This window comes from Rhinatrema bivittatum, chromosome 10 (genome assembly GCF_901001135.1).
Source record: "Rhinatrema bivittatum chromosome 10, aRhiBiv1.1, whole genome shotgun sequence".
In the NCBI taxonomy this organism is placed as follows: Eukaryota; Metazoa; Chordata; class Amphibia; order Gymnophiona; family Rhinatrematidae; genus Rhinatrema; species Rhinatrema bivittatum.
Window position 1 is genome coordinate 110,423,659 of NC_042624.1, and position 16,321 is coordinate 110,439,979.

The 16,321-nt window shown below is 46.7% G+C and overlaps 1 protein-coding gene across 1 annotated transcript in view; it reads right to left on the reverse strand.

Moving 5' to 3' along the window:
- Positions 1-16,321, reverse strand: part of PRPF38A (pre-mRNA processing factor 38A) — a 30,130-nt gene that overhangs the window by 12,491 nt on the left and 1,318 nt on the right. The window contains exons 2-5 of the mRNA XM_029618206.1: positions 9,510-9,669; positions 8,926-9,047; positions 7,685-7,770; positions 4,511-4,621 (exon numbers count right to left, since the gene is read on the reverse strand). Coding sequence (XP_029474066.1) covers positions 4,511-4,621; positions 7,685-7,770; positions 8,926-9,047; positions 9,510-9,669 — 479 coding nt within the window. The remainder of the gene's footprint in view (positions 1-4,510; positions 4,622-7,684; positions 7,771-8,925; positions 9,048-9,509; positions 9,670-16,321) is intronic.

The following is a 16,321-nucleotide window of genomic DNA, read 5'->3' on the forward strand; positions in this document are numbered from 1 at the left end:
GTATACTGAATACCTGCCCTGCTCCTGAGGGGGCACGGAACAATGGCGTGTAGAAGCTGTAAGTGCTGGAGTATGTCCCGCACTGCCTTCTGCTTGCTCTGGGAGACGCAGCGGGAGACTACAAAGACGTCCTTGAGCTGCCAAGAAAATTCTAAGGCGTAACCCGTCTCTTACCACGTCCAGGACCCACTGGTCCAACGTTATTTTGGTCCACTCCTCATAAAAAGGAGTGAGTCTGCTCTCCCCCCTCCCCCCCCGACAGCCTCCTGAGAGAAGTGGACCCTCACATCTTTGTTGCCGCCCTTACTTCCGCTCCCGCCTTGGGAGCCACTGACCCTAGGGGACCTGCGCCGATTCTAAAAGGGCTGCTGTCTGCCCAAACTCTCTTTCTGTGAAGCTTGTGCAGGGGCTCTGCCTGCTCGAAATCTGCTCGCCTCTTGAAAACGGAATCACAGAGGAAAGGACTTCTTAGGACCCTTCCTGTCTTCAGGCAACTTATTGCCTTTCGACTCTCCCAACTGCTTCACGAGCTTCCCCCTGAAAGGGAGGTTTGACAGCTGGGCCTTAGACCACACATCCGCTGACCAATTCTGCAGCCACAAGAGCCTGAGCGCCGCCACCAGAGACCATACTCCTGGCAGAAGTCCGGACCATGACGTACAGAGCATCAGCTACATAGGCCACTCTCGCCTCTAAATGGGCTGCCTGAGCTGCCTCAGATGCCGTTCTGGTACTGTTATCATGCGCCTTCTGCACCCAGGACAATCAGACTTCGATGCACCGCTGCTCGAAGGGCCAAAGCTGAGACTTCAAAGAGCCGCTTTAGCAGCATCTCCAGCTTCCGATCCTTGAGAGCAGCCACTCCCATCACCGAGATGGCCGTCTTCTTAGTAACCGCTGAAATGGCTGCATCCACCTTGGGAATTCTGCATAACTCCAAGGTCTGTTCCAGCAAGGGATATCATTTCCCCATAGCTCTTGCTACCTTCAGGCCCTCCCCTCAGGAGATTTCCACTCCCTATTCACCAACTTCTTCACCTGCTTTGGTATTGGAAAAGTGGTAGGGGGTCCCTGCAATCCCTCCAGGAGTGGATGCACTCTTCTCTTGTCGTCTTTGATGTCGAGCTCCTCCAGCACTTGGGGAATCAATGGACCCAGTTCCTCTCTCCGGAACAGCTGGACCACAGGCGAGTCATCTCCTTCCATGACTGGAATCGCCTCCGGATTCTGCATGGGAGCCACCAAAACCCCCAATGGGTCTTGAGTCAGGTTCTGTGTCGGATCTCCCAGGTCACTAACAGGGTCCTTGTCCGGGGCCACCAGACCTACTTGGAGCTGCTCAGGATCATCCAGGCTAGCCAAAGAATCACTTTCCTCCAGGTTTGCCTGAGACCCAGCATCCGCAGGATTCCACAGGCCCTCTAGCCTTCTTGGCCGTCCAGGACTTCCTAGGCAAGCGCCTCTTCACCCCTAACACCTTCCGGGATAAATAAACCTTATGAAGGAGAAGCACAAAACCCATGGAAAAGGCTTCTGGGTCTGAGGAGGAAGAGTCCTGATCGACTCCCTCCCGAGCTCCACCCCGTCCCCTGCCACCAGCAGGGTCCTTTCCCACAGGAAAAAGCATGGGAGGGGAATCACAGGGCTCAGAAATGGCAGCCTGCACTTCTGCATATGCTGCCAAAATGGCCGCCGGCTCCTCTGACGCCCCCGGAGCCTTAAGAGCTGACCCAGCCATCTGCACTTTTTCACCGCTCCCCAAGGGTCCCGCCGAGGTCCCGCCCCCACCCCCCGAAGCGCAATCGTGGCAAAACAAGGCTGTATAGAAGTGAGTGCCTCAGCCTGCAGCAAAGTCTGTCACGGTGCGCAGGAGCCGGCATGTCGGGGCAGTCAGGCCTGTACATGCGATCAGGCCTAAAAATCCCTGTCCGGGTGCTGAAATACAGCACCCGGACAGGGATTTTTAGAATCCCTGTCCGGGTGCTGTAATACAGCACCCGGACAGGGATTCTAAAAGGGCTGCTGTCTGCCCAAACTCTCTTTCTGTGAAGCTTGTGCAGGGGCTCTGCCTGCTCGAAATCTGCTCGCCTCTTGAAAACGGAATCACAGAGGAAAGGACTTCTTAGGACCCTTCCTGTCTTTGTAATACAGCACCTTTTAGAATCCCTGTCCGGGTGCTGAAATACAGCACTACCTATCCCCAATAAAGGCAGGCAATTTGGCCCGCTCCCTCCTGCCTGCTTACCGGCAGAGAAAGAAACAAACTTACCTGCTCCTCAGGCCTGCACACTGCTGTAGCCTCCCGGTCTCTGCTTCTTGCTTTTTTTTTTTTTTTAAAGAAACAGGGCCTAAAGAAAAACAGGAGGGAAAAACCTCTCCCCTGCTTCTGGAGGTTACCCGCCGAGGAACCAGGCACCCCAAGGGAGCGAAGGGCCCAGAGGGGGAGAGGGAACCAGGGCCCCTGGCTATCTACCTCCCCTGCCAAAAAAGGGCTGAGCCGTGACAAATATTACCAACCCCCGCTTGACCTGCTCTACCTGAGGGATGGCCCATGAAGGAAGCCAAACCCTCATGTTATCTTTCTTCTTCCAATAACTCCAGACTGGAGGTTTTGCACCACCACCATCTGCTGGAGACAGAGAAATACTGAGGGACTGCAGGTGACACTCTCTGCCTCCATCTGCTGGTAGGGATGCATAAACCCACTCGTCTGGACTGAACCGGGGTACGAACAGGAACTTAAAAAGCTGTAGCTTCTGTCCTTTTTTCCTAACCCAGCAGTTTGCTCCTGTTCCTCAAATTGGAACCAGGGCTGGAATCTGGTGCCCTGAGCCTTCATTGCAACTATCCTGGGATTTTTTTTTAAATTTTGTTCTATTTTATATCTTCCCAACACACCTAATCTGGTGGCTACAGTGGCAATCCTGAGCCAGGGCTCACTCACCAGGATTCCTTCTGGAACCCTGCAATCACAGGCCCCAATTCAACCACTAGATGCCCCCCTTAAGCAATGACCAAGACTCCCTCCCCCCAGACATCCCCAGCCGACCCCGGGAATAGACATGGCAGTGGATAGCACTGCTACTGAAGTACCAGGCATTTTTTGGTTAAAAAAATAAATCTTGTCTTTGTGCACATTATCTTCCAAATCATTCAGCCCACAGCAACAACATTTTTAAGATAGCTTCTTATATACACATTCTCCTAGAACCCAAAATAACATTTTTCTATTTAAAAAAAAGCCCCACAACTTTTCAACTAGCCTAAAATTGAAACAATGATCCCCTTCTATTAAGCTTATGGATCTGAGCCAAAACTGGGGGGGGGGGGGGGGGGAAATCACTCATACAAAGTGTTCTACAACTCTTTTCTTACTTGCTGAGGTTGCACAAGATGCAGATTAAAAAGTACAATGCTACCAACAAACTGGACTGAGCAAGTGACCTTCATTGTTTTGCATGGGCCTGACCCTCATCTCTCCCTCCCATTCCCCCATGGCTGCTCTGCCAATAGATGCTTTAGCAGGCTTGACCAAAAAGGAGAAAAATATCAACATTTGTAAATCATCCAAAAACCTCAAAATAACTTTTCTCCAGCCAGAACTTACAAACCCTCCTCCTCCCTCTTAATGATACTTTCTGGACTTGAAATGTTTAACCTCTGTTTAATATGCACATTGTTATACTTTTGCACAATTGTTAAGAAATTTCCAATTTAAATTTTGTAAACCGTTATGATGGCTTTACCGAATGATAGCATATAAAACTCAACACATAAATAAATAAAATGTTAAAAGAAAATGCTATTTATGTATAATCTATCTTGCTTTTATAATTTGGGTTTTAGGAGCTATTCACAAATAAAACTACAAGCCTTATAAAAGCATAAACCCCAAGAGTAAGCATAGCTTTGTTATACCAGCATGCAGATCACAGATTTTGTACATATAGGGACTGGCTTTTTCGTATATATGGATTTCTTTCTGCCTAAAGGACATTACTTTCTGTTGGACTGTCCTGGAATTCACTGCATAAAATGTTCTTTGCAGTCATAAATAAAAGTTTTACCTTGCTTACCACCGGTTACTAAAGTGGCACAGAATTTGGCAGCAGAAGCAGCTTTACTTGATGGACGGCTCAGTTAGTTTAAAAATCAATACTGAGCTCTCTCTCTCTCAACATCTTCCTAAAATCCAGGGAGCTCAGTTTAGCAGGAAAAAAAAAAAGCTGCTTTCTTACACCCGATAATATTTCTCAACTCTAGGGGCCAACATTTGGTTTCTGGATAACAAAAAAAGGATTTCAGAGCCACATAAAGATTCAGTACAAGATCTCAGGAAGCAGCACCCCCAGGATCAAGCTGTTTATTGTTAAAGCACAGCAGAGCGGTTCTGCTGCTAATGGCAGGGGTTGTAAACTAGAATGGGATTTTTAAACATTAGCATTAAAAAAAAAAAAAAAAAAAGCAAAAACACCCCTCCCCCCCCAGACAAGTCCACCAGCTAACAAACCTTTTCATCGTCGTCTTCGTCGTCTTCACTGGACTCCACATCGTCCATATCTTCTTCCAAAGCGCTAACTCGAGTCTCCAGCTGTTCGGCTTCTTCCAGCACATAACGTTTCTGGAGTGGGGGTAAGGGGCTGAATGTTAGTCACAGTTACACACATCCGAAGGAGGAAGGAGTCGTCCCCAAGTTGGCTTTGCCTCAAAGCATCAAACTTCAAACACAGAAAACCAGTACAACGTGTTCCAGGAAGAGCAGTAACGGGAACTTGCTATTGAAAACAAAGCGTGATAAAGAGTCAACTATTTTAAAATTGTACCTGAAGTTAAATAAAGGCTGTTCTACAATGCTTTAAAGCCAGCAAGGAAGACCTCAGAGGGACGGGTCTTCTCTTCTGTCCCCTCAAGGCCCATCACTGCCTTAGATGGAGATGACCGGTATATGACCTCAATTTTTTTTTTTTCAGGATGATGGTAAGCCCAAAGCATCTGCCCGGGCGAACCAGTCAATAACATCCTCACACAGGTCCCTGACCACCAGTTCTACCACCTTAGAGTGAACTTGTACACATTGGTTGGAAAGAACCCTCCACCTGCGCACGACTGGATGTAAACGCACCAATCAATGTCCTGCAAAGCATCCACGAGCATCACAGAGAAGGCGTTGGAGAAGAGTGCTGGCTCCGGGACACAGTCTCTCTTTGTGCCTTTCAAGGTCCAGAAGGGATCAAAACTTCACCGCATTCCTGCACTTTGGCCAAAGACATATTGATGGAAACGGACTTCTCCGTACAGCCGATTTCCTGGAGGCTGAAAGGTGGCCATGTGTTTGCCTCTCTGGTTATAGAGAGCACCTTTTCTGCGGCAGCTCTTGCTTTACGGAACCTGCGATTATGTGGCTGTCTAAAGACATTCAGAGGTCTTTAGAAAACATTCCTTTACAGGCAGGCTTGTCTATAAGAATAAATACTCACATCAAGCTTGAGTCTTTTTTATTTTTTTTTAGCAAGTATTTAATGCATGAATTAATTATTTGACAAGACCGTCCTATAGGAATCCATTGAACCTAACAAATTTGTTAAATAATATTGAGCTTTTTTGTGTTTCTTTATACTGAAATCCAAAATGTTCAACAATGTTTTGATTTACATAGCATAGGCAGTTTGTGATTAAGGGATATACAGATCTTGCATTTGCACAAAGCACTTTTTATGAAATCTGCTTGGCTGAAAATACCATGTCTATGATCCCTTGGCCAGGTCTGAATCTGAAGTGTGCTTCTGAGAAATTGTCCTCCATGAATTGCTCCATTATTTTATTGAGAATTATGCTTGCCAGAACCTTCCCAGTAATGGTCAGCAGAGAAATTTCATGGTGGTTATTGCAGCTGGCTCTTCATAAACCATCCTTTTATACAGATGGACAATTAACATGGTTTTGAAATCCTGTAGCACAAACTCATGTTGCCAAATACATTGAAAGAGTTGGGTAAGTTTCAGAAGCATTGGATCATATTGTGGGATGCCATCTAGTCCCGGGGATTTCCTTAGCTTTACCGACTTCCTGAGAAGATGGAGCTCTACCAGTATAGTTCATTGAAAGATGTCATCCAGAGCCTCTTCGGATATTGAAGAAGAGATCTAAAAGAGAGCTGACCTGTTCTAGTCAACTGTACAAGATTTCAGGTTTTCTCTATCTGCCAACTGAAAAAAGCGCATTAGCATTTGGTGTAGGGCCATAAACAACTCAAAGACCCTTTCAGAAAAGAATGATGTGTTTATCTGCTACTTCCTAGAGTTCTCCTGATTTTTCCTCCCATTTGCTGTATTCAGTTTGAACTTTGTGTTTGATTTGGAGGTAGCCAGCCTTCTTTACTGGTGATATATCAGTACTGTATGCACTGTGAAGTATGGGTATGTGTATCTTGTCTGTAATTGACCGCTCTGTCATTCTCATCCAGCCAGGCCTGATATTTCTTTTTAAAAATGCAGAATAGGTCGCATTGCAAAATTTATTCCATGCTCTTTCAGTATGTATCTATCACATCAGAGTTCAGAAATCATCCAAGCAGTTTATGTTTACAACTCCTCCTGAATTCTCAGATCTTTAAGTTTAGCAGTTTAATATCTTTAAAGGTTTCTGAGATGCCGCTTTGTCGGCTGAACATGGAGGGACAACCCGCTTTTGACTAGTCTAATCAGACCAGCAATCTGTACCTCTCTTGGCAAACATAATCGTTACATCATTCCTGTCCGAGAATGAAGTGGTCCAAAGGATACCGGTGGCTGGGACAAGGGATGCATCCAAATAGTCTTGCACTTGGTTTAGCTGCTGGAATATGGCATTACTAATTACAAGATAAAGTCCTGTGCATTTCGACAGAAGCAAGAGGCCATTTGAGTTGGCTTTGCCAATGCCATGGTGCCTTAGCATGCTGGTCCATGAGGCTACAGTGCAGCCAACTCTGGCACTGAAGTCACTCATAAATATCAATTTGTTGTTACAAAGTTCATCCTTTATAATTCTGTCCAGGTACTCATAGAAGGCTTACTTTACACCTCATCAGTGAGAGTTGCAGTAGAATGTGTAGGCACAGATTGTGGCACGCCTGCTATTGGGGGTGTTAATGCAGACAGGTATTAATCCTTCCTTTATTCCTTTAGGAAGTTTATCCAAGTTACGTACCGGAAAGGTGTACAAATGGCAAAGCCCACTTCAGATGTTCTTGGTTCACTGTTAGGTTTCTCTGTCCAGTAGGGTATGTAGCTTGCGCCAACCTCTAGTAGGGTAGCCCTGGCCAAAAAGGTTAAGCAGTAAATGAGGTTCCATTGCTGTGAAGTCTGGTTCACTACTCTAATACAGTCTTTGGTTAGCCACATCTAAGGTGTTTATGCTTGTTCCAAAGTTACCTGGTACACCTGGCTAGAAAGTTATAAGAGGGACTCAACATGACTGACCCTGTGTAAGTATAGCAGCATCCACAGAAGCAGAGCAAAAAACGTATTCACATTATTACACAGACACTAGCTCCAAAACTAGTGTATATAAGCCCATGTACAGAGGGATTCTTTTGTGACCTGACAAAATATGGAAATTTAATGCATTTGCATGTTTTGGTAAATAAGCTGGCAATTTATGAATTACAGTTAGAAAACAGAGGATCAGCCAATCCTGTACCTACCTGCAACCGAGGTAAGATGATATCACAAACACGTTCACCATGCAAGAGCTCGTCGATAAATTCATCCACATGCATCAGTTCAAACTCTGAAAAAGAAGCATTTAAACATGGTCACTTCTAATGCATCTTACATGAATACCTCCCGCAAAGAGGTGAAAAGAAGGAATCAGACAGGGTCATTTCTATATTTTCTTGAAAGGTGCAAATAGGTTAAAATTTCAAATATGGAGAGAAACAAATGCTATGCAAGTGTCAGTTAAAGCTGCTAGCAAACAATACACCAAGCTCCTTTGAGGATGGTCCTGTGGCTCAGGCTACAGCAATGCAGTGGTAGGGATCTACTGGGGCTGGTCAGGCCTGAGATGGGAGGGAAAAATGACTGCCACTATCGAGGTGATCTCTGCGAGCAAGCGGAAGAGTCTTCCCCACCCCTAGGGCTGATCTTCGGGGGATGCAGGGCCCTGGAACACTGCTCCGCCCTTTGCTGAGAGGAAATGATAGTGCCAGAGGTGGCGCTATCACTGCGACACAGAGTCCCCTCAAAGCGCAATTAGCAATCAGTCACTTTAGACAGCACAGGATCAGAACCTGTGCTAACTGGAAAGTGTAGGGTTCTTCAGACCCTTATTACCTTTGGCTAGTACAATAAATAGTAAAAAAAAAAAAGTGAGAAGTTTCAACTAGTGCCTCCCAAGGTTCCCCTTGGTAGCAGGTAAGTTAGGGAGTTTTGTTCTCGGTAAATAAACTTGCCCGGTGATGGGGGATTTACTGGTGGGCCGGTCCCTCCCCCCTTAGATACCCAGAGAAGCGACATCCCTCTGCTGGAGTCAGAGAAATACTGAAGGATCACAGGGGGACACCAGTATATCTAGGGGTGCTTTTCAGCTTGTTTCTCTGACTCCATCTGCTGGAAGGGAAGCATAATCTCAGCAGTCTGGATTGATCCTGGTTCGTCCAGGGAATGGGGATTTACATAAATCCTTTTGAAAAAGTACTCCACAAAATACAAAAATTAACACAAAACTTAAAGTTACCCCTTTTTGAGCCTTCCTGACTGCCAGTTGCCTTTTCTTTTAAAGGCGAAGAGATCTTACCGTGCTGTGCTTTACAGCTCTCCCGAGAATTATGGACTTATGCCTTGCTCGCAAAAAAACCCCAAAAAACCCTTACTGTTATGAAAGCAGTTCAAGATGTCTCAAAACTTGATCACACATGGCTGGAATTCAAGATTAGCAGAATACCTCCATTCCTGTTCTGGCTTTTTATCTTCCGATAATCATTGTACAGCGGTTCAAGGTATTTGTAGCAATCAGTGGCTGTGCCCGTTAATCTCATATATAAGGCACCCAACATTCTCACATACCTGTAAAGCAAATTGTACATGGACACTGAACGTTCGTTCAAGCAAGAGATGACAAAAAGAAAACAGCATACCAAACATGAAACATAAGCATGCTCAACAGTCTGCAATTATTTAGAAGAGAGTAAATTGACCAGCCAGGCCTGCACAGGTATAATGTAGAATATAGCAATTATCAACCCGGGCTAACTGCTGTTAATGAAACTGTCTCGGACTCACTTGATCAGTTGTAACAAAATCTGTTCTGAATCTAGCAAGAAGCAAATCCTAGTATTTTCAATGGGCAAAACTGAGGCAATTTTTTGCACCAGAACAAAAACTAATCTCTTTGTCCCACTATGTGAAAAATCTCATGCATGCACAAAATTTCACAGTTTGGAGGCAAACCTAAAGCGACAGACAGCCAAACATCCTCCTGCCTCCCACCCATGTCTTGTTGTATTTAATACAAACAACATTTCTCACTTGAAATCTTCATTCTTTATAAACTCAACGATGATGTCCTTTTCTGGCTGAATCTGCAGCATTTTCAGGGTCAGGCAAAGGAAAGGTGTCGGTTTTATGTTTCCACCGTAAACACCGCCAACATATTTCAGCTCCATCGCTTTATCAACGACAAGTTCAGCTAGAGGAAAAACAGAACAGTTGCAGAATACGCAGGCAAGAACAGATGGTAAATAAAATATTGTGTTTCACTTGTACGATTTTGACCTGTGAGATGCTTAAAAAAAAAAAAAATTTCAAATGTAAAAAAGAAAAATATAGGGCCAGTCCAATGCCAGCAGGAGATGTTGGTTTCATTCTCAATCTTTGTTTCTGTTCCATGGACTAGCCAGTAATGCTCTGGGGGCAGCATTCAAAGTGAGAGGAAGACCTCCTGCTGGGCTGTGACAGAAACCAGTGCGGCTCAGCCAGAGCCACAGACAGGTTCAAGGAAGGGACGGCAAACTCCAGTCCTCCGAGTGCCACAAACAGGCCAGGTTTTCAGGATATCCACAATGAATATTCATGAGAGATTTGCATATAATGAAGGCAGTGCATACAAATCTCTCTCATGTATATTCACTGTAGATATCCTGAAAACCTGGCCTGTTTGTGGCACTCGAGGACTGGAGTTTGCCATCCCTGGGTTAAGATGTAGTTGGGAATAAAGACACATGAAGCTAGAGCCCCAGCAGAGGCCAATTCTGATTGAGCTGTAAGCCTCAAGTGAAAGGAGGAACTTGCTGGACAAAACTTATAAAAACATAAAATAAACCTTTTTAGAAGATTTAAACTGTGAACTCAGAACTTAAGCAGGAAAAGTAAATGACTTTGTCAAGATTTAATTATACATAACTTAATTATGTACAAAATTCAGACTTGGCTTATAACTTTCTAATATATACAAAAGGACTTAAAGCTGTCAAAGGTATTTAATTCGTTTTTCTTTGTATGAGTACATTACCTCAAAACTTTCTGAATGAATACATAGGAGCATTTGTTCTTTTTTATGTATTTTTATGGTGTATGTATGTGGTGTGAATGTGATTATTTATTGGTATTATAAGGGTGTTGGGGAATGGCATGTCCGGGGGATATGATAATTGATGATGTTAAATGAATGTCAAAAGGATGTTAAAGGATGTTAAAAAGATTTAATTAAATTTGTCCAATATATTGATATAACATGTTTATGACATATTATACATATCATATTGTGGGTTAATGTGTAATAGGTTAATAATGTTTATGTGGTATGTGGGGTAAAATGCAATATATAATAAAAACATTCTTGTGAACTCATTGTTATAATATGACAGTTGTGTTTTTGGGCTTATGTATTAAAATGTAGTTTAGAAATATGTAATAATACTGATGAATATTCAATGTGGTATTAGTAAATGATTCCCATGGTGGTTTTTGATATAGCTGGAGACCGCCAGTGCCCTCAACCGAGATATGTCGACACCCGGTAGGATGGGTGTCCTAGATGAAGGAAAGCATGGCTTATCCTTGAATCACTCACTCCCGGGGAAGTCCCCCGAGAATTCCATGAGTAACGGCAGCCGTGGGTGGGATGCTGAGTCCATCTGTCTACACTAAGGAAAACGAAATTATCAGGTAAGTAATTTCTCCATTTCCTAGCATGTAGCAGATGGACTCAGGACCAATGGGATGTATAAAAGCTACTCCCAAACTGGGTGGGAGGCTGCCCGTGACCCACTTAGTACTGCTCTTGCAAATGCTGTGTCCTCCCTAGCCTGAACATCCAGGCGGTAAAACCTGGAGAAGGTGTGGATGGAGGACCATGTCGCTGCCCTGCAGACCTCGGCAGGTGAAAGCATCTTAGTTTCCGCCCAGGACACTGCCTGGGCTCTTGTAGAATGGGCCTTGACTTGTAAAGGCGGTGGCTTGCCTGCTTCCACGTAGGCCGCCTTGATGACTTCTTTGATCCAGTGGGCTATGTTTGCTCGCGAGGCCGCTTCTCCCTGCTTCTTCCCGCCGTGAAGGATGAATAGATGGTCCGTCTTTCATACGGATGCCGACCTTTCCAGGTATCGGACTAGGAGTCTGCTGATGTTGAGATGGCGTAGACTTCGAGCCTCTTCCGAATTCTTATGCTCATCTGACGATGGCAGTGAGATGGTTTGGTTGAGATGGAAGTGGGACACCACTTTGGGGAGGAACGACGGAACTGTGCGTAACTGGATGGTTCCTGGGTTGAGTCTGAGGAACGGCTCTCAGCAGGACAGTGCTTGTAGCTCAGATATACGACGGGCTGAACAGACTGCCAGCAGAAAGGCTGTCTTCAATGTTAATAGTCGGAGAGACAGGCCGCGGAGAGGTCTGAAGGAGGTTCCTGCTAAGAAATCTAGGACCAGGTTAAGGTTCCAAAGAGACACCGGCAACTTTAGGGGTGGTTGGATGTGCTTGACTCCTTTCAGGAAGCGGGAGACATCCGGGTGAGAGGCTATGCTGCCGCTCTCGCTCTTGGTTCCGTAGCATGACAAGGCCGCCGCCTGTACCTTGATGGAGTTGAGGGACAATCCCTTCTGTAGTCCATTCTGTAGGAATTCCAAAATCGTAGGAATTTTGATTGAGTGTGGTATGATGTCGTGGTCCTTGCACCAGGATTGGAATACTCTCCAAATCCTTATGTATGTTAGGGATGTGGAGAACTTGTGTGCTCAGAGTAGGGTGTCAATTACTGCCCCCGAGTATCCTCTCCTCCTTAGGTGAGCCCTCTCAATGGCCAGACCATAAGAAAGAATCGAGCTGGATCCTCGTGGAGGATCGGTCCCTGTTGGAGCAGGTCTCTGTGTGGAGGTAGCGGCAGGGGGTTCCCTGCCAGCAATCTTCGCATGTCTGCGTACTACAGTCTTCTTGGTCAGTCCGAGGCCACTAGAAGTACTGGCCCCCTGTGGTGTTCTATCCTGTGGATGATCGCACCCAATAGGGGCCACGGCAGGAAGGCATATAACAGAGTCTCCCGTGGCCAGGTCTGTACCAGAGCATCAATTCCCTGGGACTGGGGTTCTCTCCTGCGGCTGAAGAAACTGGGTACCTGGGCATTGGACCGGTTAGCCAGGAGGTTTACTATCAATTGGAATGCTGTGGATCTGGATCTAGACTCTCTCTGCTGAGGTAGTCTGCTGCGACACTGTCTTTCCTGGCAATGTGGACGGCTGAGATCTCTTGAAGATTCCCTTCCGCCCATGACATTAGGGGGTCTATCTCCAGAGACACCTGTTGGCTTCTGGTTCCTCCCTGACGGTTGAAGTAGGCCACTGTTGTGGCGTTGTCCGACATTACTCTGACCACTTTGCCTTGGAGTCTGTGACCGAACCTTAGGCAGACTAGTCTGACTGCCCGGGCTTCTAGGCGATTGATATTCCATCCCGACTCTTCTTTGCTCCATTGCCCTTGGGCGGTTAGCTCCTGGCAGTGTGCTCCCCATCCTTGTAGGCTGGCATCCGTGGTGAGTGGGATCCAGGTTGGGGAGGATAGTCTCATTCCCTGGCTCAGATGGGCTTCTTGTAGCCACCATCGTAGTTGGGCCCGAACACTGTCCGGGAGCGGAAGCTGTACGGTGTAGTTCTGGGACAGTGGATTCCATCGTGATAATAATGAGCATCGTAGAGGTCTCAGGTGAGCCCATGCCCATGGGACTACTTCCAGAGTGGATGCCATGAGGCCGAGAACTTGTAGGTAACCCCATGCTGTGGGGCGTAGAGCGCTCAACAGGGATCGTAACTGGGTCATCAATTTTGATCTCCTTGTCAGTATAGAATGACCTTGTCTTGTTTGGTGTCGAACCAGACTCCCAAGTACTCTAGAGATTGGGAGGGCTGCAGGTAGCTCTTGTTTGTGTTGACCATGCACCTGAGGCTCTCCAGTAGAGATTTGACTCTGTTGGTAACCTGGTGGCTTTCCTCCGGGGATTTCGCTCTGATCAGCCAATCGTCTAGATAAGGGTGCACCGGATTCCTTCCTTCCTCAGTGTTGCTGCCACCACCACTATGATCTTGGTGAACGTCCGGGGTGCAGTGGCTAACCCGAAAGGTAGTGCCCAGAACTGGTAGTGACGGTCCAGGATCAAGAAGCATAGAAAACCCTGATGCTCTTGATGGATCGGAATGTGTAGGTAAGGAACTCTCCCAGTTGTATCACCATTATTACCGAGCATAGGGTTTCCATGCGGAAGCGAGGAATCTTCAGGTGATGGTTGACCGCCTTGAGATCCAGGATAGGTCTGAACATTCCGTCCTCCTTTGGAACGATAAAATAGGTGGAATAATGGCCAGTATTTATTTGTTGTGGAGGCACCGGTGTTATAGCCTCTAAGGCTAGTAATCTGGTCAGTGTAGCTTCCACTGCCATTCTTTTGGAAGGGTCGTGGCAGGGAGATTCCACAAACGTGTCCAGAGGGAGGTGGTGGAAATCCAGGTAATATCCCTCTCGAATGATGGATAGGACCCACTTATCCGAAGTTATCTCAACCCATCTTTGGTAGAATGGGGCCAGTCTGCCCCCTATGGCTTCTTCCTTTGGATGGGTCGGCTGATCTTCACTGTGGGGTGCGGCTGGGGCCTGAGCTGGCTCCCCTTTTATTGTGCTTGTTCCGAAAGGACTGGCTCCGGCCTGCAGGGCGGGCCGCTTGATATGAGTTTCTATATGGGTTTATTTATTTATTTATAGATTTTTCTATACCGGGGTACGTAAATATCACCACCTCGGTTTACATTCAAACAGTAATTCAGCATTGCGCTTTACAATATAACAAGGAAACTAAACGAAAAACAATACAGTATATAACTTTATATTAATAGAATATCAGCAATATATGAGAGATTGTGGCAGTTAGGAAGAGTAGTTGAGGATTCAGATCATTGATAGTAGGCTTTTTTAAATAGCCAGGTTTTAAGGTTTTGTTTAAATTTTTTGTGACAGAGTTCCTGGCGTAATTCAGAGGGCATGGTGTTCCATATTGTTGATCCAGCAATGATGAAAGATCGATCTTTTGTGCTAGAGAGTTTAGTCAGATTGGGTGCTGGGATATTTAGTTTGGCTAAATTCTGGAATCTCGTTGGGCGGGAAGACGTTTTGAATTGTAGTTCATCTGTAAACCAGAGCATTTCTCTGTTTTGAATGGCTTTGTGTATCAGCGACATAGATTTATAAATTATCCTGTAAGCCACAGGTAGCCAGTGCAAAGACTGAAGAGCTGGAGTGATGTGATCATGGCGGCTTGTGTCGGTGATAATGCGGGCAGCTGCATTTTGCAGCATTTGCAAAGGTTGAATGGTGGCTTTGGGTGGACCCAGTAACAGAGCATTGCAGTAATCAATCTTTGATAAAATAGTTGCTTGTAAAACTGTGCGGAAATCATATTGGGTTGAAGCGCTGTGATCCTCTGCCCCTGGAGGTCCGGGGAAAGGATCGCTGGTTTCTCTTATTCCTGTCCTCTGGTAGCCGCGGCAGTGGGGACTCGCCCCACTTGTTGGCTAGTTTCTCTAGTTCGCTTCTGAACAGGAGTGTTCCCTGGAAAGGCATCCTTGTGAGTCTCGTTTTGGAGGATGCGTCGGCTGACCAGTTTCAGAGCCAGATTTGTCTTCTGGCTGCCACGGCGGATGAGACTCCTCTAGCTGCTGTGCGTACCAGATCCAAAGCGGCGTCTGCGAGGAATGATACGGCTGGTTCCAGGGCTTCCCCAGGAGTGTTGTTCCTGGTCTATGCTAAGCAGGCGCGCGTCATCACGGCACAGCAGGCCGCGATCTGTAAAGACATAGCGGAGACGTCAAAGGACTGTTTGAGGATAGATTCCAGACGTCTGTCGTGAGCATCCTTGAGTGCTGCTCCTCCCTCCACCGGGATAGTAGTGCGCTTCGAGACCATGCAGACCATGGCATCCATTTTCGGACATGCCAGGAGATCTTTGGTGGAGGGGTCCAGAGGGTACATGGCTGCCAGAGCCCGGCCCCCTTTGAATGTGGTTTCTGGGGCATTCCATTCCAGGTCAGTTAATTGCTGGATGGCTTGTAATAGTGAGAAATGGCGGGAGGTCTGACGAAGTCCCTCCAAAAGTGGATTCAGCAGGATGGCAAGCTCTTTTAGGCTGTGTGTGACCAGGTCTGGAAGTTCGTCCTTGGAGAAGAAGCGTATCATGGTTCGATGGGGTTCTGTCTCCTGAGGGAGTTCCCCTTCCTCCAGGGGTTCTGACTCATCATCTGAGATGTCTGTGTCCCCGAAGGTGGGGCTTCTGGGCGGTGGGATCACTTCCCTGGGCATGGAGGGTCCTGGCATGTTGAGGTCCTCTGGTGGGACCTGTGACCGCATTGTAGGAGGCCCTGGTTGCATGTGGACGAAGGTATGCAGACCTTTGAAGAATTCCACCCAGGAGATAGAAGCTGGGTTTAGACTAGGGGGCGCCGTGTCCCTGGGGAGCCCCGTTTGAGAGGGGGTCCCGCTGTACCGCTCGAGAGGCTGGGGTCCGGTACCGACTGGGGAGGGCCATGAGTTGGGTCCCCTAGGGCCTCGTTGCACTGTATACACAGGGCCGTGGCCTCCTCATGCTGTGCAGCTCTAATGTAGCATGCTGGGCAAAGGCCCTGAGCTTTGAGCTTATTTTCAGGTGGTGCCATGGTCTGTGCGCGTACAATACAGTTGTGCACTCCGATGTGCTTCTAAGATGCGCGTGTAGCTTTGGTGCGCACAGGTCGAAATTATGCACCCAGCACAGTGAGTACATGACTATGCGCTTCGCTTGTGCGCACAAGGGATTTGTGCGCACAGTT